This window comes from Neovison vison, chromosome 5 (assembly GCF_020171115.1).
Source record: "Neovison vison isolate M4711 chromosome 5, ASM_NN_V1, whole genome shotgun sequence".
Classification (NCBI taxonomy): domain Eukaryota; kingdom Metazoa; phylum Chordata; class Mammalia; order Carnivora; family Mustelidae; genus Neogale; species Neogale vison.
Genome location: NC_058095.1, coordinates 37,203,520 through 37,218,677, shown reverse-complemented (window position 1 = coordinate 37,218,677; position 15,158 = coordinate 37,203,520). Strand labels below are relative to the sequence as shown.

Below are 15,158 nucleotides of genomic sequence, written 5' to 3'. Positions count from 1 at the left end.
TACCCTTAATGCTTTCTTCCTACTAGAAACTTACTTTAGTTGGTTTGTTTTATTTTGATTGTAGGTAATAACACATTTTTGTTTAACAAAACTGTTGTGGTTTGTTTTTTTTTCACTCTATCCTTTTTGTTTTTCAGTATGTGCAACGTATAGAGAAACAATTTCTTTTGTATGCCTACTGGATAGGCTTAGGAATTTTGTCTTCTGTTGGGCTTGGAACAGGGCTGCACACCTTCCTCCTTTATCTGGTAAGAATTATAAGGAAGATTGAAATTGAAGATTTAATTGGTGCTTTTACTTCAGAAGTTAAAATTCTAAGATTTTTATTTACTTACCTTTGCATCTTAAAAGCATTCTCATCCTCAGATCAGTAAGTTTGATTTAGAATTCTGTTTTGTTTTTCCTTTTTGATTGAGGATTTAAAAAGAGAAGAGGGAAAAACCCTTGAGCAGATGAGATTGTTTACTTAAATTAATTCAGCCAGGAAATGTTTTTTATCTTTCTGGATTTTGGAATAATGGTTCTTTTGCTTATGCAATTGTTGTTTTAATAGTTGAAGTTCTTTAAATATATGAAATTATCCATGTAAGCCATGTATATGGCTTACAAGCCATGTAAGACTTAGAATTAATTTGAACAGTTTACTTTCTCTGTTAATCAGCAAATGAGAAATGATGTCTTCCCTCATGTCCTCAAATATCATGTATACACACCTGGATAGTCATTTTGGCATTCTCACTGAATGTGATTAATGAAGTATTATGTGTGTAGAATTAAAAGCTTTCTTAAATCCTTTTAAATCAAAATATAAAATGTACCCCTCCTAAAAAATACTATTTTAAGTAATTAGAGAGATAGAAGATAGGTTTTCGGGATGCCTGGGTGGCTCAGTGGGTTGGGGTCTCTGCCTTTGGCTTGGGTCGTGATCCCAGGGTCCTGGGATCAAGCCTCACATTGGGCTCTCTGCTCAGCGAGGAGCCTGTTTCCCCCTCTCTCTGTCTTTACCTGCCTCTCTGCCTACTTGTAGTCTCTGTCTGTCAAATAAATAAATAAATAATCTTTAAAAAAAAAAGATAGGTTTTCCACATGCATGGAAATTATAGCAGGGATAAGGACCAGGGATGACTAGCAAGACATCTAGGGCACTGAATTTATTGGCGCTTGCTTCCAGGGTCATGTAAGTATGGACTTGATGAGTGAGTGTTTCATTAAATTTTGTGCCCTGGATGCCTCTCTTATTTCACTGTATTCCTGTTCCTGAGGAATTGAAAGCAACTTCATACTTGAAATAGCTTGATCTTCATTGGGGAAAGACAGGTGAAAATTGTCACAGTGGTACTGATTGCCAAAATAAAGTTCAGCACAGCAAACACTTCCAATCTTTATGCATCAATGAATTCATTTCTGAAGCAGGGAAATAAGTGTTAAGGAGTGATTGTTCAGAAGCCTGCTAAATTAATGGCCTGAAGAATAATTTGAGGATTAATGTGTAATTCATAACTTCTTCAAGTCTAAAAGACTTTAAAATCTCAAATTTTAGAATTCTATTCATGATTCGTTGCTGATTTTATTCCACATAGGGACATAAATCTCAGAACTAATCCACAATAGTGTGTCTTTAATAATTACAGTTTTAGAAGTATAATGCTCTATAAGAGGTTGAGGGAGAAGGGAAAAGAATTACCGTTATAGGTTACCTTCTGTTCTTTTCTAGACCTTTTCTCTGAGATTCCTTGGAAAAACAAGATTAAGGAATTGATTTGTAGCATTTGATTAATTTAGAACTATCTAAAAAGCAACCCAGGTAGCAGATTCTGCCAAATATTAAGAGGGATTCTAATGAAACTTAGAAATTCCACAATAAGTTAAAGAAATTTGAAACAAGAAAGTTTTATGTTTCCTGTTTCTTTTCGTATCCGTGAGAAACCTTTATAAAATGACATTTATAAAATGTGTTCATTGATCCATGTATCCAGTAAAGAATTTAGAAAGATACAAATAATCATTTATTATAAAATTCATTTGAGTGAAAAGTCAAGTCTTTGCTTTCTTAAATTAAGTAGTCCTGCTGGAAGATCAGAGGGCAGATTTAATGGGGTTTGGTTAAGCTTTTCACACGTGTAGAAGGAATTCTTCAAGAGTTATTTGAAGGAAGGTATTATACTCTCATTAAAATCAGTACTGTATATGTTGCACTAGTTTAGCAACTATGAAGAATTAGTTAAGGAACATCTGAAATTGTATTACATTGTACTTAAGAGCCATATAAAAGTTTTGTGGCAAGGCACCTGGATAGTGCAGCCAGTTAAGTGCCCAACTCTTGCTTTCAACTCAGGTCATGATCTCAGGGTCATGAGATTGAGCCCCATCTCTGGCTCCACTCTGGTCATGGAGCCTGCTAAAATTTCTCTGTCCCTCTCCCTCTGCCCCCTCCCCCTTGCACTCTCTCTCTTTTAAACAGATAAAAATGGTTTTGTGCCATTATCACTGCTAATAATAAACTGGGGTCCATAGTGGATCAGGTCACGTTTTAGCATTAAGTAAAATTTTTATTGTATTATTTTATTTTATTTTTATTATTTTAATTTTTATATATTTATAAAATTATTAATATAACATTAACTAATAATATTATATATAATATCTATAAAATTCATGATACTTATATTATTTTATTATATTATAAAATATATTTTTTTATTTTTTATTTTATTTTTTTTAGATTTTTTTATTTATTTACTTGACAGAGAGAGATGAGAGGCAGGCACAGAGAGAGGAGGAAGCAGGCTTCCTGCTGAGCAGAGAGCCCGATGAGGGACTCGATCCCAGGACTCTGAGATCATGACCTGAGCCCAAGGCAGCGGCTTAACCCACTGAGCCACCCAGGCGCCCCTAATTTTTTTATTTTTTAAAAACTTTTAAAGATTTTATTTATTTATTTGAGAGAGACAGAGATAGTGACAGAGAGCACAAGCAGGGAGGAGAGGGAGAAGCAGGCTCCCCACTGAACAAAGATTCTCCAGGCAGGGCTCTATTCCAGGACCCTGGGATCGTGACTGGAGCTGAAGGCAAACAATTAACCAACTGAGCCACCCAGGCACCCTTAGAATTATTTAAATGTGCTAAAATTAAATACAAGTAAAATAACCAGATCCCATACATGATACTGGCTGTAGTGTGGGAGATAGATTGCAAGTGGGAGAGAAAGAAGATGGGCAATTATGATAATCCTTCTGAGAGATGAGGCTTTTGTGGAGGTAGCAGGATGTAGAGGAGGGGAGATTACAAAAAAGAACTTGCAGAGAGAAAAGGCAAGCAGAATGACACCAAAAGTTGGCATAAATTTTTAATATTTCAGAAGAGTGGTTAGTAGCATTGAGATGGAATAGGACAAATCTTAGAGAAATGGGATTAGTACAAAGATGTTGTGATTTGGTTACGTGGGAAGGAGCCAGAGATAACTGTTGGTTTTTTTACTTGAGTAGATGTTGATATTATTAACTGAATAGTTTTGTGTTCACTTGTGTGTTCAGTATGTATTATAAGTATCTAAAAAGAGAAATTATAAGTATCTAAAATGAGTAATTATATTGCAATGTAGATGAGATCTTCACCTGATCCACTGGGTTGCTGGTGCCAGTGATTGGACAGAAAAGAAGGGGAATTTGCAAAGGACTGAGAATTCACCTACCTACTTACCTTCCTCCCTTCCTTCCTCCCTTTGTTCATTGTTCCTTTCTTCCTTCCTTCCCCACCTTTTTAGAGCAAGAGAATGAGAGCATGCCCACAAGCAAGGCAGAAGGAGAGGGAGAGAGAGAGAGAGAGAGAATCTTTTTTTTTTTTTTTTTTAAGATTTTATTTATTTATTTGAGAGAGAGAGACAGTGAGAAAGAGCATGAGCGAGGAGAAGGTCAGAGAGCGAAGCAGACTCCCCATGGAGCTGGGAGCCCGATGTGGGACTCGATCCCGGGACTCCAGGATCACGCCCTGAGCCGAAGGCAGTCGTCCAACCAACTGAGCCACCCAGGCGTCCCGAGAGAGAGAGAGAATCTTAAGGAGGCTCCATACCCAGGGCTCAATCTCAGGACCCTGACTGGAATCATGACCTGAGCCAAAACCAAGAGTCAGTTGCTTAACCAACAGAGCAACACATGAACCCAACCTCCCTCCCCTCCCTCAACCTGCCTGCCTTCCTTTCTCCCCGTCCACCCACCTTTCCCTCCTTCCTGCCTTCCCTTCCTTCCTTTCCTTACTTCTGGCTGGCTGGCTGGCTTGCTTTGCTTGCATTCTTTATTTTTGGAACAGTTTTAGGCCTGCAGAAAGGATAAAGTTTCCATGTATCGTTCTACACCCACACACAGCTTCCCCTATGTTTTTTGTTTTTTTTTTTTTAATTAAAGATTTTATTTATTTATTTGACAGACAGAGATCACAAATTGGCAGAGATGCAGGCAGGAAGGTTGGGGGAAGCAGGCTCCCTGCTGAGCAGAGAGTCTGACTTGGGGCTTGACCTTGGGATCATGATCTGAGCCGAAGGCAGAGGTTTTAACCCACTGAGCCATCCAGGCACCCCTATTTTGTTTTTTTAAATGAGGTATGATTGACATGAATATATATTAGTTTTAGATATACAACCTGATGATGATTTCACTATTAATAATATTTTACTTTGGTATAATACATTTGTTACAGTTGAGCCAGTATTGATATATTATTAACTAAAGCCAATTGCTTACATTGGAATTCATTTTTTGTTTTACAGTTCTATGGGTTTGACAAATACATAATGTGATCTATCCTCCATTATAGTATTATATGGAGTAGTTTCACTGCCCTAAAAATTGCCTGTGTTCCACCTATTTATTCCTACCTTCCACCTCTCTTCTGCCCACAAACCCTTAGTAACGACTGATCCTTTAATTGTCTTTGTAAGTTTTGGCTTTTTCAAAATGTCATATAGTTGGATTTATACATCTGTCTTTTTCTGCCTGGCTTCTTTCACTTACCAGTATGAATTTATAATTCCTCCCTGCTCAGCGGGAAGCCTGCTTCTTCCTCTCTCCCTCCCCACTGCACTCTCTCTCTCTCTCTCAAATAAATAAAAAAATCTTTAAAAAGAAGAAAGAAGGAAAGAAAGAAATTCCTCTATGTCCTTTTTTATGGCTTGCTACCTCATTTCTTTTTTAATGCTGAATAATATTCCATTTTCTGGATGCACCCCAGAGTTTGTTTATTCATTCACTTATTGAAGGATATCACAGTTATTTCCATATTATAGCAATTATGAATCATATTATGCACTAAGTTTTTGTGTGTATATGAGTTTTCAACTCATTTGGGTAATTACCTAGGGGCATAATTCATGGGTTGTGTATGTTAATTATTGGTATGTAAGTAAGCAGTTGACTTGTATATTAACTTTGTATACTGTAACTTTGTTATAACAATGTTTCAGAACTTTTTTGTTTATTCTTTAGGATTTTCTACATTGATAATCATCTCATCTGCAAATAAGTAGTTTTATTTCTTTCATCTTAATCTGTATACCTTTTCATTTTCTTTTCTTACTTTATTACTTAGGTCTTCCAGTGTGGTAGTGAATAGAAATGGTGGGGGAACATAAAGCCTTGTTCCCAATCTTAGTAGGAAAGCCTCTACTTTCTCACCATTAAGTATCATGTTAGCTGTAGGGTTTTTGCAGATGTACATTATTGAGTTGATAAAGCTCACTTCTCTTCCTAGTTTGCTCAAAGTTTTGTCAGGCATCAGTGTTTTAATACTTTTTTAGGGGCGCCTGGGTGGCTCAGAGGGTTAAACGTCTGCCTTCGGCTCAGGTTATGATTCCAGAGTCCTGGGATTGAGCCCCACATCAGGCTCCCTGCTCTTTGGGAAGCTTGCTTCTCAGTCTCCCTCTGCCACTCCCCTGCTTATGCACGTTCTTGTGCTCACATGCTCTCTCTCTCTCTTTAATAAACAAAGAAAAATGAATAAATAAATGAACACTTTTTAGACAGTAGTGATCAGAAATGGATTAAAGAGCAATATAGCAAACAAATTCAGTATGTAAAGTCTTTGTTAAAAAGAAGTAAACTCAGTATGTGACATTTCCATTTGATCAGATTATTTTAGTTTTTAGACCTTTTCATTTCTTTCTTTCCAGGATTCCTGAAGTGTAATAGGGCATATGAAGAAAAATGAGCAACTACAAAAAAAATAATTTTCAGGGAAGTTGAGCAAAAGGAAAATATAAGATATCACTGTTCTTTATTTATCAATTGCCTGGTTGGCTCGGGTCGTGATCTCAGTGTCCTGGGATCGGGCCCCCGCATCGGGCCCTCTGCTCGGCAGGGAGCCTGCTTCCCCCTCTGTCTCTGCCTGCCTCTCTGCCTACTTGTGATCTCTCTCTCTCTGTCAAATAAAAGAAATAAAATCTTTAAAAAAAAAAAAATGTTTATCAATTGCCTGGTTGGGATGGAAGTCAGGTTGCAAGAAGTTAACACCACTGTTACTACACTGTTAATACAGTAGCAAACATTATCATTGTACATGTCCTAGTAATACTAACTAAAGTCGATTCTATTCTTTTTTGATCCTTATTTAATATTTATTTATTTATTTATTTAAGATTTTATTTTATTTATTTGGCAGAGAGATATCACAAGTAGGCAGAGAGAGAGGAGGAAGCAGGCTCCCTGCTGAGTAGAGAGCCAGATGTGGGACTCGATCCCAGGACCCTGAGATCATGACCTGAGCCAAAGGCAGTGGCTTAACCCACTAAGCCACCCAGGCGCCACTTAATATTTATTTTTATGGTATAAATACCTTTGGGGAGATTTTGCATTCCCGGCATCATATTTAACTCCAGCCACAGATTTGCTTTGACCAATGAAATTTGGGCATAAGTGATAGCTGTTGGTTTGTGGCAGAAACTGCAAGGTTTGTCATACTCTTTCACCTATCCATTGTTGAAGATGGAGCCTGAGACTCTGTAATGAACAGATTCCCTTTACCATTCTGTGATGGGTATGTATAGGAAGGGAGAAATAAACTTTTTTATCTTAAGCTCCTGAGATTTTTGGGTTGTTTGTTGTTATAGCTTATCCTGAATGATAGACTAATAATTACTAAATGTTTACTATGCTCCAGGCTGTGTGCTTAGCACTTTATATGAATTATTTTATGTAGTCCTGCCAAGAGGAAGGTAGTCAATAACCAATAGGGTATCAGATGTAGAGGAAAAAATTATTCAATAAGTATAGACTATCCGCTTGTAAATAGATCAAAATAGCAAGGAAACCAGAAGCAAAAGCGGAATCAAGTAAAGGTCTAAAAATTTTACCTGTGTTATTTAAGAAGCTATTCTATAAGACCAGTGCTCTAACCCCTGAGCTATGGAGCCTTCTCCTTAAGAAGCTATTCTAAATTTTTTATTTTTAAAACTTAACACTTTCTTGGTGCTAGATGATCAAGAGTTCATCCTTCTACACTCCTCTTGCCTTTTATCTGTGAAACGTGATTGTGTTTTGAAAGTCCTAATTATGGGGCACCTGGGTGGCTCAGTGGGTTAAGGCCTCTGCCTTTGGCTCAGGTCATGATCCCAGTGTCCTGGGATCGAGCCCCGCATTGGGCTCTCTGCTCAATGGGGAGCCTGCTTCCCTTCCTCTCTCTCTCTGCCTGCTTCTCTGACTACTTGTGGTCTCTGTCAAATAAATAAATAAAATATTAAAAAAAAAAAAGAAAGTCCTAATTACACCTTCTTTCATTTATGAGCCTTTATTCTCACATAGGGATGTGATACTAACATTCTCGTGTTTTCTGTTTTTGTGCTAATGAAACTGTCACATTTTCTATATACATATATAACTCCTCAGTCAAGGAAGCAAGTGGTCAATTGTTAGTAGTCTGGTCAGAAATTTAACTGTCCTTTTGATAATAATTTGTAGTAAAATAGGTGAAAAAGAAATGAACGTAGCAAGTAGAAAAGATTTAATTCATTCTTCATCATAGTACTCTTTACTAGAAATCATGGCTTAAAAACAGAATAGGGAAATCTTTCCTATATTTTAAATAGGCAAAATTTCCCAATTAGGTTCTTCTCAGTATGGAAGTTACCTCTTTTAAATGTTTCATTTAGCTAATTATAACTCATTTTACAACTAAATGGTGATCTCAAACTGTTACTATATTTCCTATAATATTAGTTACCTGTATATCTGCCTTTAAAATGGAAAGATTGTCAGGGCGCCTGGGTGGCTCAGTGGGTTAAAGCCTCTGCCTTCGGGTACTGGGATCAAGCCCCGCATTAGGCCATCTGCTCAGCAGGGAGCCTGCTTTCTCTTCTCTCTTTCTGCCTGCCTCTCTGCCTACTTGTGATCTCTGTCAAATAAATAAAATCAATCTTAAAAAATAATAATAATAAAATAAATAAATAAATAAAATGGAAAGATTGTCTTGGGGCATCTAGTTGGCTCAGTTGGTAGAGCATATGACTATTAATCTCAGGGTTGTGAGTTTGAGCCCCACACTGGGTGTGGGGCCTACCTAAAATTAAAAAATAAATAAATAAAGTGGAAAAGTTGTCTTGGTTTTTAAGTTTGTTAATTAATAATTTCATTTATATTTTAGGTATAATTGAAGTTATAAGTTAATTCAGATGTCCTGAAGGTTATTATTTCTTTAGACATCAGAAGTAAATGTAGTTGTGTGATCCACATTAAATTTTATGAAAATCAAGAGAGAAAAATGACTAGTTTGGACTACCATCAAATTTTGTAAGTTTGGGGCACCTGGGTGGCTCAATGGGTTAAAGCCTCTGCCTTCAGCTCAGGTTGTGATCCCAGGGTCCTGGGATCAAGCCCCGCATTAGGCTCTCTGCTCAGCAGGGACCCTGCTTCCCTTCCTCTCTCTCTGCCTGCCTCTCTGTCAAATTATTTGATCTCTGTCAAATAAATAAATAAAATCTTAAAAAAAATTTTTTTTTTTAAGTTTGATTTGAAAACAGTGGAAATCTAGTAGTTTTCAGAGAACATATATCTAGCCACAAAGGAAAAGTTAGATACTGTTTATGCAGGATTTCTGATTACTAACCAGAGAGTAAAGAAAAGGAAAGTGAATGATTTATTTTTCTCACGGGTCAAGGGGAGTTAATTGGGCCTTTAGGGGTTAGTTGGTTTGTTCCAATCATTGTAATAGTGGACAGATGGACTTCGGGAGGTCTGTTAATGCCCTGGAACTATACATGTTGTTAAGTGTTTTTGCAAATATTCATCTTTCTGGCAAAAAGGACCTATGCTATTAGATTCACCAAAGACTGTAACCCATAACGGGTTAAGAACCACTTTTGTAGAACTTTTTTCCTAAATATGTCTGTATTTGGCTGCCACTAGGTGGCATTGCAAATACAATCAATGTAGTATACTGTATTTGTAAGTTCTATTCTAGATAAATATGAAACCCTCGAAAAGTTCTACTTAAAGACATAGTCTATTATTTATCTGTATTTACAACTATATAATACCAGTTAATGCTTGTGAATGGAAAATAAGTTTTCCTTATAGTTTTCCATATTCATTAATTAGTTTAACAGTTATTAGCCTTTACTTCCATTGTAACATAAATATTTACAGGTAGGGCATACTTCCTTGGCATGCCCAGTGTCAGATATAATGCTGTAATTCCATTCTTTTTTTTTTTTTAATTCAGGAATATGCAAGTGATTGAAGGTGATTTTGTTATGGTACTAAAATCTTTCATTCCTATAATGGAAGTTGATAAAGGATATTCAGAATCAAACAGCTGGGTTTGAATGCCTGATCAGATATTACTAACTGTGATATTTGGCAAGTTTCTTAACTTTAAAACCATAGTTAATTCAACTGAAAATGTGAATGATAATAATAGTACCTATTGCAAAAGCTTGTTTTGAGAACTAAATGAAATAACATATGTATACTTTTCAGTTCAATGCTAGTATATATAAGGTTCTCAAGAAATGATAACTACTACTATCATTATTCTTACTCTGATTTTATTTTAAAAGCAGTCATTTCATTTTATGTACTTTAGCTATTTTTTTAAAGATTTTATTTATTTATTTGACAGAGATCACAAGTAGGCAGAAAGGCAGGCAGAGAGGGGGTGGGGGAAGCAGGCTCCCTGCTGAGCAGAGAGCCAAATGCAAGAGCTGAATCCCAGGACCCTGGGATCATGACCTGAGCTGAAGGCAGAGGCTTCAACCCACTGAGCCATCCAGGCACCCCACTTCAGCTGTTATTCTTAAGAAATTATTAGCAACATTTCCCACAATTGATTTATGATGTAATAGTGTGTCAGTATAGTTGAAAACCACAGATTATTGTTCCATGTCCAGTGATGAGAGGTTAGGCAATTTAGATCAATTTTCTCATGAAAGAATTTTTGCAAGGTTAACAAAATTTAAAAACATCTGTTTAAAGGTATCATCAAGATTAAGAAACAGACAAACAATGAATTACAAGGCCAAACTTAATGTTAAAAAGGAAGCCTTGAGAGGTGATACTGGACAATGAAATGCCTTGATAAACCGGAAGGGTTTGCATTGGAACCCTAAGGGGCCATACTTTAAAGGAAAGGATGGATTTGATAAAAATTACCCTTTATAGGGACTAAAGTTCAGGCTTAAGTCTGAAGGAAAATAAAATCATCCTAGTCTTAACCTTAACTTTATTTTTTTCATATGTAAGTTCAGCACTCAGTCAAAAGTAATGAGATATCTGAGGAGACCAGATAAGTTGATCAAGACAAAGAAATAATAGGAATAGATCCACACGGGTGGATCCATTAAACAGATCCATTTATTTAAAGCACTGTGTTCAAGGTAATTAAAAAAAAAAAACAAGTTTGAATATTTTGGCAGAGAATTGGAGACTGAAAGCTGAATGGAAATTCTAGAATTGAAAAAAATATAGTAACTGAAATTAAGAACTCTATTATTGGACTTTCAGTGGACATAGCTAAAACAGGGCTAGTAAACTGTAAAATAGGCCAGAGAAGGATGTCCAGAATAAAAGAATAAAAAGAAATGGAGAGAAAAAAAGCATAGTATCTGCAAAGAAACTCCAATAAAACTGATTTCTTGCTGTCATTGATTTTGTTGAGAAGTCAGCAGCTGACAGTAGAATGTTGTCTTTTTTTTTTTTTTGAAGATGCAGTTTTTTAAAAAAGATTTTTAATTTATTCATTAGAGAGCAAGTGAGTGAGAATATGAGCAGGGAGGGAGGGCCAGAAGGGGAGGGAGGAGCAGGCTCCCTACTGAGCAGGGAAGCCCTTGCAGACCTCATCCTAGGACACCAGGATCATAACCTGAGCCAAATGCAGCCACTTAACTGACTGAGCCCATCAGGCACCCCATAAATTTATTTTTTATTTGAGAGAGAGAGAGCACAAGGGCAGGAGAGACAGAGGGAGAGAGAATCCCAAGTAGACTCTGCACTGAGCACAACTCAGGGCTCAGTCTCATGACTTGGAAATCACAACCTGAGCCAAAACCGAAGGTCAGAGGTCCAACCAGCTGCATTACCCAGGCATCCCTGAAATAGTATCTTTAAAGGGTAAAAGAAAGTAGCTAACAACAGAGTAGTCTATACTCGAAGTAGCCTGTGACCTGTAAAATTAAGATACTAGCAAACATTCTCTGAAGGAAATACTAAAAGGTGTTCTTTGAATCAAAGGAAAGTGATTCTGTATTGAAGCCCAGAGAATTCAGGAAGGAATAAGAAGTAAGAAAAGGGTAAATATATGTAGAAATTTAAATTAATATGAGCAGTAATGATAATGTCTTGAAAGATTAAAATATATAAAGAATTAAAATACAGCATCTACATATCAGACACTTAATAATGGAAATTACTGAAGATTTTTCTAAGGTATTTGCATTGCCCTATTAAAGGCAAAATATTAATTTCTATAACACTGTAATAAGCAAGGACTTACAATGTATAGGCTAAGCACTACAAAAATATGTACTATCAAGGTAATAGGGACAGGTAACAATTGAGTAGTTTTAAGATTTATTTTTATTTGTATATTTTTTTGAGAGAGAGAGTTCGAGTGGGCAGTGGGAAGGAGTAGAGGGAGAGGGAGAGAATCTTAAGCAGGCTCTACACCCAGCATGGAGCCCAGCGTAGGGCTTGATCTCACAACCTTGAGCTCATGACCTATGCTGAAATCAAGAGTCCAGGGTGTAACTGACTAAGCCACCCAGGCACCCTCAAAATTCAGTAATCTAAAAAAAAAAAAAAAAACCAAGCCAAGGGCACCTGGGTGGCTTAGTCAGCTAAGCATCTGACTCTTGATCTCAGTTCGTATCTTGATCTCAGGATCGTCAGTTCAAGCCAGACATTGGACTCTTATGCCTGCGGCCTACTTAAAAAAAAAAAAGAAGGAATGAAAAACCAAGCCAAAAGAAGGCAAGGAAGGACAAAAATGAACATAAAACAGGCAGGATGAGGTGTAAGCATCCACTAGTAGATTTAAATCCAAATATATCAATAATTATGTAAATATAACTCAAATAAATATTCCTTCCTGTTGTACAAATAAATGTAAAAAAATATTTAACAGAGGCGCCTGAGTGACTCATTTGGTTAAGTGTCTGCCTTTACCTCAGGTCATGATCCCAAGGTCCTGGGATCGAGTTTCATATCAGGCTCTCGCTAAGGAGCCTGCTACTCCCCCCTGCTCTACGGTGAGCCTGCTTCTCCCTCTCATCTGCCTGCTGCTCCCCCTGCTTGTGCTCCTTCTCTGTCTCTTAAATAAATAAATAAAATATTTTTTTAAAATTTAACTGTTTGCTATATACAAACTACATAAAATATGAATACACAGAAAGATTAATAGTAAGAGGATGGAAAAAAAAGAGCCCATTGAAATGTCAACCAAGAAGAACCTTATGTAGCTATATTGAAATAAAAGTAGAGTGTGAGGCAAGAAGTGGTAATAGAATACATTCACTCATTTTCTTTCTTTCTTTCTTTTTATTTTATTTTAAGTAAGCTTCACGCCCAGTACAGAGCACAGTGCGGGGCTCAAACTCACAACCCTGAGATCAAGACCTGAACTGATATTAAGAATCAGATGCTTGGGGCACCTGGATGACTCAGTTAAATGTTTGAGACTTGATCTCAGGGTCGTGAGATGAAGCCTTGCAGCAGGCTGAAATCTGCTGCTTGATTTTCAAGCATGGAGCCTGCTTGAGATGCTCTCTCTCTGCCTCTGCCCTCTCCCGCTCCCCACCCTCAGTCAGTCACTCTCTCTTAAAAAAAAAAAAAAAAAAAAAAAGTTGGATGCTTAATGGACTGAACCACTCAGGCACATCTAGAATACATCCTCTTTTTTTAAATTTTTTTGTAAGATTTTACTTATTTGTTAGAGCATGAGCAGGGGCAGGGGGAAGGCAGAGGGAGAAGCAGATTCCCTGCTGAGCAGGGATCCTGATGCAGGGCTCTATCCCAGGACCCTGGGATCATGACCTAAGCAGACGCCTAACCAACTGAGTCACCCAGGTGCCCCAGAATGCATCCATTCTTAATAATAAAAGATTGAATTCACCAAGAAGATATAACAGTTATAAATTTGTATTTGCTTAATAATGTATACTCAACATATTAAAAAAAAACTTGGGGCACCTCTCTGGCTCAGTCTGTAGAGCATGTAACTTTTTTTTTTTTTTTAAAGATTTCACGCATTTATTTGATGTAGAGAGAGACAGCGAGAGAGGGAACACAAGCAGGGGGAGTGGGGGGGGAGAAGCAGGCTTCCCGCTAAACAGGGAGCCAGATGTGAGGCTCAATCCCAGGACCCTGAGATTATGACCTGAGCTGAAGGCAGTTAACGACTGAACCACCCAGGCACCCCAGAGCATGCAAGTCTTCATCTCTGGGTCATGAGTTCAAGACCCCATTGGGCATAGAGCTTACTTTAAAAAATAAAAATAAAAAGCAAAAATTGACAGAACTAGAGAGAAGTGATAACTTCCACAAATCTGGAAAAATTAATAGGGTAATGTAGTATAATTGTTGGATGCAACGTCAGGGTCAACATATATAACAGTTGTATTTCTGTGTACTACAGGAAGTATTTAGAGAATGAAATTTTTTAGAAGGACCATTTATAATAGCATTTTTTTAAAAAGCAAAAATCTAAGAATAAATTTAATAAAAGATGTGGTTGTCCTCTACATAAATTGTAATATATTATTGGAAGCAGAAACATATGGGTAAAAGAAGGAGTGTATCATGTTCACAGAATAAAAGATACAATATTGCAAGGCCATGATTTCTCCCAGTTTTAATCTACAAAATCAGTGTAGTATCTGTCAGAACTTTGTAGAAATTGACAAACCAATTGAAAAAAAGTTTTCATTGCAGTAGTTTTATAATCAGTCTTGACAGCCAATAGGACATATCCCTTAATTGTGTGTTTATGTTTCTTGAGCTGCATAAAGGATCCTTGTACTATAATAATTCATTAGGATATATGCATAATGCACTTTTCTATATATGCTATACTTAAATACTTTGTTTTAGTATCATATACTCTTTTGTTTTAGAATTTTATAGTCTGGGGGCACGTGGGTGTCTCAGTTGGTTAAGCATCTGACTCTCATTTTCAACTCAGGTCCTGATCTTATGGGTTCTGAGATCAAGCCCCGGGTCCTAAGATTGAGCCCCACATTTGGCTCTGGCTCAGCAGGAGTCTGTGTGGATATTCTCTCCCTCTGCTCCTTATCCCCACTCATGTGTTCACTCTCTCTCTCTCTCTTAAATAAATAAATATTTTTTAAAAAAAGAATTTTATAGTCCGTTTGCCTACGTACATATGAGTAATATCTGCTGTAGTTATTGTATTTTATTTTAAATTTTATTTATTTAAGTAATCCCTACACCGCACATGGGACCTGGAGAACCAGAGTTGCATGCTTCTCCCAATTGAGCCAGCCTGGCACCCTTGCTATAGTTCTTTTAAATTGACATCTGATTACTTCCTAAAATCAGAAATACTCATTTCGGTAACATTCATTTTTCTGAGACTTTCAAACTAAGACTGCAAGGAAATGGGTTGTCTTATATATTCTCAAAAAAAAAAAAAAAGAATTCTTTCATAAAATCATCACTAGTAAT

The 15,158-nt window shown here is 36.8% G+C and overlaps 1 protein-coding gene across 2 annotated transcripts in view; it reads left to right on the top strand.

Annotated features, from left to right (window-relative positions):
- VMP1 (vacuole membrane protein 1) overlaps positions 1–15,158 on the top strand; it is a 141,454-nt gene that overhangs the window by 26,895 nt on the left and 99,401 nt on the right. For both annotated transcript variants that reach the window (XM_044248547.1, XM_044248548.1), the window contains exon 5: positions 138–248. In XM_044248547.1, coding sequence (XP_044104482.1) covers positions 138–248 — 111 coding nt within the window. The remainder of the gene's footprint in view (positions 1–137; positions 249–15,158) is intronic.